General features: G+C 37.6%; 1 protein-coding gene across 1 annotated transcript in view; it reads right to left on the bottom strand.

Moving 5' to 3' along the window:
• fryl (FRY like transcription coactivator) overlaps positions 1-8,430 on the bottom strand; it is an 87,260-nt gene extending 78,830 nt beyond the window's left edge. The window contains exon 1 of the mRNA XM_015394309.1: positions 7,920-8,430. Within this exon, the coding sequence (XP_015249795.1) occupies positions 7,920-8,148 (229 nt within the window). The 5' untranslated portion in view covers positions 8,149-8,430. The remainder of the gene's footprint in view (positions 1-7,919) is intronic.
• Between the last annotated feature and the right edge of the window lie 2,996 nt (positions 8,431-11,426).

Raw genomic sequence — 11,426 nt, 5'->3', positions numbered from 1 at the left:
AGGCTTCACTTTTTCACAAACAAGTTTGCACTTTTGAGACAGTTTAGTTCAAATCTCATGTTTAAACTGTCTAATTTTCAAGTTTGCACTTGGTGTTTAATGTGACAGGAAAAAACAAAATACATGAGTAATTTGAAACACAGCTGAACCACTTTCATTATTGTGAAAACAGATCAAATCGAAATTAATCAAATTTAGAACTGTATGAATCAAAATCGAATAGATACAGGACTTTGGTGAAAATACCCAGCCCTATTTAAGATTAAAAAACTTTTGCACCTGTCAATAAGCTCCAGTAAGAATTGCTCAAGAGGAAAAGTTTTCACCTGGTTTAAGTTCTGTAAAAAAGAACCTTCTTAAAGGAACCTTTTGCTATCCAATTATTAATAAAAAAAAAATAAATAATTGACAGATTAATCCATTAGCAAAATAATTGTTAGTAGCAGCCCTAGATTGGATGAAACGGACCTCTCAGAATACAAAACCGGGGTGGGCGGTCCATACAGCTAGTGGAGTAAAGCGTGTCCAGGTGGACAGGTACTTGGCGAGCAAGTGTGAGATTTAAACCCTGCATTCCAGGCCTACAGCTCGCTCAGAATGCTAACTGTGCTCTAAAATTGCTGGCAGAAGACACCCAGGTTGTGCATAAACCCACCACTCGTGTTTCGATAATCTGTCCTTACACAGGAAATTCAGCGTGTCAGAACCAGCAGTTACGTCTTGTCAGACGGAGCCCCACTCACACCGCCCAACACTTCACACCTAGCTCTATGACAAATTTCCTTTGAAGCTCTGAGGTGCAAACCTGGTTTTAACCTCTAAAACGGCCATTGTGTCATTACGGTATATAAATCAAACTCTTTTCCCACCTGCAGAGAACCTCTGTCATCTGGATCTTTATGTGAGGCAATTCCAAATAAGTGTTGCAAATGAAGACTTTTAATGAAAAAGTATTAAACAGGTTATTGGATTACCGAAAATATTCACTATCACACTTAAACCCTTTACGACAAACATCTCGTTGATGGGTTTCCACGGGACCGTTTTTTCAAACAAGCACAAAAGTGCAAAGGTTCAAAACTTCATCATCTTATCTGCTTAATTAACATGAATTCCCCAAACAACAGGACATTGGTTCAGCCTGTCCTTCCCTGCTACTGCAGTGAGGTGCTGTCTCATTAAACCAACACCATCTGACTTGGAAATCCGCATTTTCAAATCCAACTCAATCAAATCAGTCCCCTGAAAGGATGGGCTGCGTGTGTGAAAAGAACTTAAGTCGTTCTGTAGTAAACAGAGAAACAAGCAAAAGTCTGCAGTGGTACAAAAACAAACTGCTATGCAGAGAATGCCTTTAGAAGGAGGAACACAGATTTAGAGGAAGCCAAACAAATAATGTTTAACAATAAAACCCAAACTCTTGTTATGATTATCAGCAAGCCAGCCAGCACATAACATACAGGTATTGTTTTCTGTAAACCAGCTTTATTGTTTAAGGAATGCAGATCTTGCATAATTTCCCCGGGAACATTAAAGATGAGAACCAGAACTTTACAGCTCCAACATCTGACGCAAGCTGAAGATTTTAAATAAACATTAGAACCGACTTCCTGGAAAGACGAGCTCACTGATCAAATAATCTCCACCAAATGCACAACCAAGGCTGGTTACAGCGTCTCTAATCACAAAGTGGGAGAAGTGACTGGCAGTTGGTTATCCTGCCTGCAGTGAGTAGAGAGCAGCTTCTCCTTCAGGGAGCCCACAGGGTGGAGGATGCATTTCCTGTCCCGCTCTTTTCTGAAGGGCAACGGTGGAAACAATAATCGATAGAAGCTGTAATTCAATCCCTGACCTCCTCAGTGATGCCTGGGCCGCAAATGACACATTAACATCCAAATCAGCCATCCAGGGATGCAGCTAAACCCTATATCATGCAAAAAGCTATATATACTATTTAGAAGCAAAAATTACTTCTAAATAGTACTCAGATCTAAAACACCTATTTCTTAATTCCAGGCCACATTTTTATCCAGATAAATCAACTCATTTATCCTTTCCATTACAAAAACCTACAATTATTAAAGGTTTTAAGATTTTTTTTCCATAAATTATGTTACCTAGTTATACTGACAACACTTAGATAAAAAAAAAGTGTTACTGATTAAAGAAGACACTAATTTAGCTTTTTTTTTCAATTAGGAGTCTAGTGGAAATTGAGGAACTATTGGGAAAAATACCTGTTTTATATGAATATTTAAACTAGTCTGCAGCTCAATTAGGCTGCAAGATCACAGGAGAGAGCACAACTTTCAGGAGATAACAGGAAGGCTGAGCATATGAGAGGAAAGTAACTATCCATTTGAGCTTATAACAGTCATGCTTGATGATGAAAATGTTTCTGATTTTAGAAATCTCAGCAGTAAGCAAAATTACCCGACAATTAAAACCCAATGGTGCCCATAATAGGGTCACCAATCATCCCCATTTTGACCAAGCTGTACCAAACAAAAGCTGTCCCTGTAAATATTTTAGAGTTACAGTTATAAACTGCAGTCAGAGTAGAGGAGCTGACCACAGTGTACATCCTTTAAATAAAGGAAAAGGGTGCTTGCTTGGTACCCCAACAGGGAGGCGTTGTGTGATATTAGGGAATAGGTGACTTGATTCGTTTTGTTTTGACCTTTACTGTGATAAAGGTTTAGTGTTGTCACCTTTAGAGCTACTTGTGAGTTGCCTTTCTAATCTATTATAGTGATTTTGAACATAGGCATACATTTGTCCGGTAATCAGTAAATATACAGGAGGCATGAGAGAGAAACTGTGACACAAGAACCCTTGGACTAAGAAACATGAAAAGGTGAAAAATAATCAGCAGATTAAATTTCCATTTTATCTGTTAAGCTTTTAAGTCCAAGTAAAACCAGGTGAATCCAGTGAAATTTTTTTTTCTAATATATATTTCTATATTATATTAGAGGGGTTTCATAGACTCTGCTAAAAGATTTACATTTTGCTTAATTTTTTTTTTTTGCAGGCATCTTTTCTTGGCAGTCATGGGAGTCTTTCTGAGGCCTTTATATCGTTAAGATCAATATCAGAATTAAATCACATCTACCAAAGTTAAGAAATATATTCTGATACCTCCGCAGTATTGACTCTCTCCCCTTATTCAAAGCCAGACTCAAAACCCATCTGTTCCAGCTCGCTTATCTGTGAATACACTGCTCTTTTCCCAATCCATGATTGTTTTTTGTTCTCTGTTGTTTTATGTTCCTGTATCTGTATTTTGTATTTTCATCTCTTTTTTATTTATTTTTTGTATTATTTGTAAAGTGACCTTGAGTGTCTAGAAAGGCGCTGTTAAATAAAATGTATTATTATTATTATTATTATACAGGTTCTGGTCATTTCGTCCAGCGCTATACAGCTGTTATCTCGGCTTTTTACTCCATCTGCCAAAATGGAAAGTTGGGACATCAGATGGCAGGAAGCTCAAAATATAACAGTAATATTGCTCTAAACTATTGTCTTAATCTTGTCTGGCATGAAAATGAGAGGATTATAAAATGCTGACTGTGTTTTTCTAAAATACTGATAACTTTCTCTTAGTAATTATGACTCTGCCTATATGTTATTGCAGTAAATTAATGTTTTGCACAGATATCAAAAGTATTTCATTTCAAATAAATGCTGGAGACGGTTCTTTATTTTGAAATGATCTTGCAGAAAAAAATGAACATACTGGGATCCTGTATGATGCAGATTACAGATTATAATGGGCTGCTCATTGGTGCAGTGGGTAGCACCGCTGCCCTGCAGCAAGAAGGTTCTGGGTTTAATTCCCGGCTCAGGGTCTTTCTGCGTGGAGTTTGAATGCTCTCCCTGTGTGGCTTCCTCCCACAGTCCAAAAACATGACTGTTAGGTTAATTTGCTTCTCTAGATTCTCCTTAGGTGTGAGTGTGTGTGTGAGAATGGTTGTTTGTCTCTGTGTTGCCCTGCAATGGACTGGCGACCTGTCCAGGGTATGCCCCGCCTCTTGCCCATAGATAGCTGGAGATAGGCACCAGCACCCGTCACCGAAAATGGATGCATGGATACATTTTAATGCGTCTACTGTAAAGGAGGAAATGAGATATGCTGTAATCCTTATAAGGTTTTTTTTTAGACCTCTTTCAATAGATGGTTTCTACTTTTCGGGCATATTTTAAGCCGTATAAAGAAAGACAACTGTGACTTCTGTTTTTGAGAAATCGTTGTTTACCTTCATTAAATAAGATCCGCTTATAGAATGTCCAAAAATAAAAAAACAAAACATTTGTTATTTATAGTTGTAAAAGAAGAATTGAAACTGGTTAACATTATACATATTAACAGATCAACATCTTACAAGTAAGACCAGCACAAATCAGCTGTGACAGGAGGCCAAATTAATAGCTTCCCATCTGGTTTTGCCCTCTGTGATACACAGTGGAAAATCTGCCCAGAGCTCCATCATCAACTGTTTTTTTCCATACAAAACCAACTGACTAATAATTGCTTCAGAAACTTGATGAATAAGTTTGTCCAGTCTGTCTGGATACACGCCCTGTTGACAATTCACAGCAAACTCACATTACAGAAGCTCAATCCAATAGAAATCCTTTCATGTTCAGTCATAGGCACAAAACACTCCCTAAACTCCAGTGGATAAATCTGCCGCATCTATCGACCAAATAACATCCTGATCAAAAATTCCTTTATCAGCAATGGTGGTCAAAAAAAAAAGAAAACATTTAGAAGTAGACATTCCTTTGGGGTGTAGAATAGAACCATGCCTTTCTAACTGCCAAGTCGTTTGAGAATATAAGCGTAATGAAAAAATAAGACAGAAGTGAATTAAAACAGGACCACTGCCATGGCCGATCTGTTTTCCAACAGCACCAGGTAGGTTTTCATCCAAGTATCTAATAAGTAAACTGGTTTATAATTTTCTCATTGGTTTCTCTTCTCTTGACCCTTATAACAAACCTTCCAGGCCTTCAGTAACAGAACACTGCTGAGCGTACAATGAGGATAAGAGGTAGGATTACCAGGTTATCTTTGTTTGCAAAATCCACAACAGCATTTAAATACCAGGGTTGGGTCACTCTACTGCAAACAGATCATCCCTGTATATTCTGAGTTCAAATATCTATGTGGCCAAAATAAATAACTTTGATAACTGTCTTGATCTCTAAACCTAAATTAGTATGATCTGATAAGACAGTGACGCAGGGATGTTGTTATTGATTAACCAATAACAGTTTAAACCTCCGAAAAGACAATATTAGTCTAAAGGCCATTTAACACCAGGATATACATTTTAAAATATATATATTATATGCCAACAAGACATGTTAAGAAATGAAATAATTTGGCCTCTATGCTTCAAGTTTAACACTCTTTTTTTTTTCTAATGCAACAAATTTACATCTAAGTCTATTTTTCTTATAATAAGTACATTTTTGCTTGAATTAAGCAGGTAAATGAGACACTTTACCACTGGAATAAGACAATTTAATTTTAGAGCTGGAAAAACATTGCATTATTCGAAGAACATAATACCTAATTATCTAAATTATTATTTTAAAGGTAAAATACTCAAATTGAGAGTAAATACACTCATTGTAAGACATAATTACATATTTTTTTGCGGTTACAGAGTAGTTTATCAACCTCTGCAAATGTTCTTGGAGATTTAAATTCTGATGGACTTTCTGCAGGTGATTAATATTAAAAGAATGAAACATTTTAAATGTTTGTATTTAATGCCAATCAGCTCAGAAGCTTTTCTGGTATAAAGTGTTGTTCTGACTTGCATCATCATACCTGTAAAACATTTAATAATATGGGCCTAACAAAAGCAGAGATCTCTTAGTGCTGAAACCCCATGAACCTCTGCAATGACAGCGCCAAAACTTCTCCTCACCAATAACTAAAGGTGCATTCATAACGGGTACATTACTCCAGGAAAAACTGGACATTTAAAAAAGGTCTAGTTGAGCCTATTTTTGTGAGTTACTATGGAGACCTGACTAGTCTCATTGTTTAAAAGCCAACAGGTAAATTAAGTTTAACAGAGTAAGGGCTGAGTCATACGTTAGCCATGAGCAAACAGGCTAAAGCATGGCAGCTAGCGTGCTCTGACAGGTAGCACCTCAACACAATAAGAAACGCTAAGATAAGCAGATGCATCAGTCCACTGCTCAGCCATATTTATCAAAAAAATGCCCACACATCTGAACCTTTAGCTGCTGTATCCCCTTACACAGGGTAGACCTTTGGCAGAGCTTCAATACTGTCAGCACAACTCATGGATTCCCATAACGACCTTAAAAAAAAAAGGTCTGTAAGGGAGAGTGTGGCTGTTGTGATGGTCAAAGTGTCGTAATTTAGCAAATCAGAACTTAAATCTGGTATTTATACAGACAGAGAATCCATGGTTAATCTTATCTATTTATTCCAGATGGACGTCAACGTATGAGACTCACAGAGCAACAGCTGGTGGCTTTTTATACAAAAAAGTCATTTAAAGAATAATAATAATTATATGGGTATCAGATTAGGAGACACTGGACATAAATGACCACCCCACTTTTCCTGGTAACAATTTTGCTTTAAATCTTATTTTCATTTAACTTTGCAAAATTGTGAGATGGACCTATTAAATGTATTCAAAATAAACCTTTTTATTCTAAAAAAACAATGTGAAACGATCAGAAAACAATAATAAAAGCTTTTAATACTTTTGATATATTATTACTTTAAAAAGTGCATTGTATTCAGGAAAGAAATCAATTAGAAAGGAGAAGCTGAAGAAAAACTAAGCTTCTTAGCTCTCACATGTCTATATTTAGGAGAAATCTTTTAGTTACTTAAAGAAATTTTTGAGAAAAAAAAACATTTAGATAAAATCATAGTTTATTTTAATACCAAGACTATTCATACAATGGTCTGATAATAGCAAACATTGCTCATTCTTTTAATTTAGCCTATTTTTCTGATTTGAAAAATGAAGTAAAAACTGAGATTTCTTTAAAGGAATTCTATAAACTCCACTAAATAACACATTGCAGCCAGAAATCAGCTGGTGACGACAGTTAGCTAAACAAACCGATTACTGGCAATTTTAAAATCTATCAAATTAAATTTCCTTTTAATTAGTAACTAAACCAAAACTCATCACACCTTCCTAACAATAATGACACTCCTCGGTGCAGAAGTTGTTACTAGAGGTAGAAATAACATGGAGGTGTTTAGAAATAAAGTTAGAGGTTCCAGGTGTTCTAGAAATGTAAAGTTAGGAGTTTACATTTGTTTAAAAATAAAAACAGAGACTATTAATTTAGCTATGATGAGAAGCTAAAATCTCAACCAAGTAACAAGGAAAGCATCTTCTTTAACTAGTAATTATTCATTTATATTAATACCAAAAGAAAAGAAACCCCACCATGATGTCACCATTGCAACTAAGATGGAGATCATATCAGAAATGTATGAAAAAAATCCAAACTGCCAAAACGGTATTGACAAGAATCAAAGAATGGCTATAGAAATGATATTGGGATGCTTTGAATGAATCTGTCTGAAACTGTGAAGGACCTTTACATTTAACCCACACTGCAAGTCTCTGATCCTGTGTTTACATGATTAAACACAGTACGTGACACTAGGGTGATGTGTAAACAGTGTCTACTTACCACCTGTTTATGACACCAGCTTTGCTTAAAGGGGGAAAGAACAGAAGAACAGGAAGGACAAAACCAAACTCTGGTATCATATGAATAGAATACGATTATAAAGATTATTACAGAAGCAACGCGTACCCCTCCAGCGGGTTGTTAATGACAGTGTTTTTACTGTTACAGATAAGCGCTGCTACGGTAGAGCTTCAAAGTACCTTTAAGTCGAGATTGATTACTGTTGGCATGTCTGGAGGAGCTTGTTCTTGCATGTTCTTTAATGTCTGCGTCTACATGATCCTCTTCAATGGTCTGTCCCATGGCAAGCAGCCCCAGTCTTTTCATGCGGAGGAGCCGTGGACCTGGCTCCCTTCCTGAGCTCCCCCCATGATCAACAGGTGACTCTCCAGAGATGACATTCGGAACCAGGCTCTTAAAAAACTCCATCGTCAACAAGACTTTTCGGTCCCGTCACTCTGGAGAGAAGTCCAGGAGCCTGTGCCGTGCCGTGCGGCGGTACAAAACAGTCCCCTGCCCCATTTAGAGAAGCAGGTGAAGTGGCAGAAAGTGTGTCAAGCTGTTACCTGCATGCTCTAGAGTCACGTTTGCAGGGAATAAGGGTATGTACCTGTGGCTCTTACAGACAAAAACAGAAACCGCCTCAAAAAAATCTGAAGCCTTCCAGAGAGGTGTAACTTGAGGGAGCCAATAGGAACGCCCCTGCTCTGACACTTTACCTGTCTGCTCACACTTTGAAGAGAAAGTAAAGATACATGGCTGTTTCCACAGGTAGTGATGTAACTCTGGAAAGGATGGGCTATGTCTGAGCGCCTGGCCCTATCTGGGGTGGGGCCACAACATGTTTCACAGCAGATAACACAACTCGGGCTAGCAGCCAATCATAACAGAGACAGCATCGGCCCCACCCTGATGTCTTGTGTTCCCAACAAGCGAAGGAGCCCAAGAATGGAAGAGGGAGATTGACAGACGGCATGAGAAGCAGGAAACCTTCATCCAGCTGGTTTTTTACTGGCCCTGCCTGCATCTGCTGATAGCTCTTATCCAAAACGCACGTAACCAATTGCACATGAAGAAAAAAAGAAATAAAAAAGGCCATTTTGTTTTCCTCCCACATCACAGGAATATTGCACCACGCCTCTTGCCTTGCTTTCACTTCTGCTTGACAGTGCTGAGCTTTTATGAAAAGTAACAGAACGGCAAAGTGATGGTGTCTGTGAAACGGGCCGATGACAGACTGCTGCGCTCTGCTTGGCTGAACAGCTTGTGGCTGCAGCAAACTCAAACCTTTGCAAGTCTCCCTTCCTGCAGACTAAGAGGGGGCTACAGTGTGCTGACGCTCCTAAAAGCTCGGTGCCTAAAGAAATAATCAATTTGCTTTTCACCGCAACCGGGTCCAGAAATTAATAAGGCATCTGAGCCCAAACGGAGTTGTTTAAAGATTGAGAAAACTGCGACACTCTTTTAAAGTGAGATGAGATGATTATGGCACATCTGCCACTGTTAGACTTTACAAAACAAAACTCACCTTTTCACCCATTAGTCATTAGGATTATGTGTAATGCAAACTTCTACTTCCACATTTAAAAAAAAAGATTTGCTCCATAGTCAGAGTGGCTTTCCTTAGTCATTTCCCTTTAAGTTTTTACACAGATAAAGCTGCAATTCTGAGCTCAGACAAAGAGGCTCTCTTAAACCAACACATAGAAACAGATCAGTGCATTAGCAGCCATTAGGTTTGAGAGTCCACATAAGATAACAACGGGACATCAAAGGATGTAAATAATAGATGAAAGTAATCGTGGTCCAGACAGTGAGCTACTCCATGATCTTTTTTTTTTTTTTTTTTTACTGCATTTTATAGCCAGGTAATGGAATAGGCTTTTCAATCAGCAAACAAGAGCAGATTTTAATTTTCTCCTCGTTATCTAAACAAACTATGGCATCATTGTTTTGTTCATTTCTGACTCAAAATATGGTCTCACATCCAAAGTCTTCACTACAACCGAACCAATTTTAGCTTTGTAAACAACAGAGCCTCTTTTTAGTTCCTTTGACAATCATTGTACAACACTAGTTTTGTAAAATTGAGAGCATTTGTATCAAAGACTGAAATAAAAACCATTTCTTTCCATTTAGACTGTTGTCTATAGTCTTTCTAACCGTTTCAATAAATCCTGTTTTGATTAGCAGCGTTGCAGCAGAATTGTGCAGATAAAAGAGCCGGACTGGGTATATAGTACCGGAATTATGACTGTTTAGTTAAGCCACATATGGATACTAGTATCTTATTAGTATTCAGCAGCAAAATATGTAAATCCCTTTACCGGGCCACAATGAGGAAATTCGTTCCCTGCATTTAACCCATCCCCTTGGGGAGCAGTGAGCTGCCATTGTGCGGCGCCCAGGCAGCAGTTTTGGGTTAAGGGTTTTGCTCAGGGACGCAGGATTGGGAATCAAACCAGGTACTTGGAACCTCCTCAGAGCACAAAAGCACTGCTCTAACCCACTAGGCCAAAACTCCCCCTTAGGTAATGGCAGTTAATGGTTGATGTATGGACAGTGGAAAATGCTTTTTTTATATCAGTCTTTGGTTCTGTAAATCTTTTTCCTTGAGGATTAATATGAAAATAGATTCAGAATTAGAAAATTAAATAATAGATTTACTTACTTATTTGCATACTTTCCAACACAAGAGCAGAATTTCAGTATAAACTTGCACGTATATGCAGAGGCTTCAGTGAAACTGAACAGGTGCCACCCTGCACTCTATACTTGAAGCACCTTTAGTGTGCTGTAAGCAGGAGCAGAAAATTGAAACCAGCTGATCACTTCAGCTGCAGTTTATACAAAGTATTCAAAAACAAGCGAGGCTGTGTGGTAGCATTGTGTTACAACATTAAAGCTGGGCGATAAACCGATAATCGATTAATACAACTTTCTGTTTATTAAGATTTCATTAATGCACCTCTGGGGCTTCCATTGTTCAGGGTTACGTCAGTTCATCACTTTTTGGTCTTAGATGTGAACTCATAACTGAAACTAGATGCAAAGATTTAGTTTGTCATATTTTCATTGGTTGTAGCATTTTAACAGCTTGAATTTATTTATCATTTAAAATAAGGTCACCTTCCAACGAGAATATTTGAAATAAAAGTAAGTTTCTAAGAGTTGTTTGTATCATTTGTCATTTTTATTATGAAACTATTAATCACATTTGATAGCAATATAATCGGAAATAAGGGTTTTATGCCATAATTGCCCAGCACTATTGACAGTATGGTCCATTAGAAAGTAGTGGCGTACCCAAAAATGTGTTACTGTTCATAATCAGACCAATTTAAACTTGACTGATCCTGAACGCCTATTAGCTTGAGCACTTACTGTAAGAATAACACATTTGGCAGCAAACACTTTCTAAAGTAAAGACTCAAAATTAACTTGGATCTGTGAGACATTTCAACACTTAAAATCTATCACAAACCTCAAATAATGATAAATTATTCATACAGAGAGTGACAATAAAAGCCACAACCATAAATAATACAACTTTTTAAACACAGTGTGTTGAGGGAGAGTTTACTCTCAGCTTTATGACAAATCCATCATCATGGAAGTCATTTGTAAAAGATAATATATGCAGACATGAAGGAGTGAGCACATATGATGAGGCAGCACGTCTAAGCAAAAACCACAACAAAAAGACA

This window comes from Cyprinodon variegatus, unplaced genomic scaffold (genome assembly GCF_000732505.1).
Source record: "Cyprinodon variegatus isolate N-32 unplaced genomic scaffold, C_variegatus-1.0 Scaffold680, whole genome shotgun sequence".
Classification (NCBI taxonomy): Eukaryota; Metazoa; Chordata; class Actinopteri; order Cyprinodontiformes; family Cyprinodontidae; genus Cyprinodon; species Cyprinodon variegatus.
The sequence above is the reverse complement of the archived record's forward strand: the minus strand, read 5'-3'. Positions and strand labels throughout refer to the sequence as shown.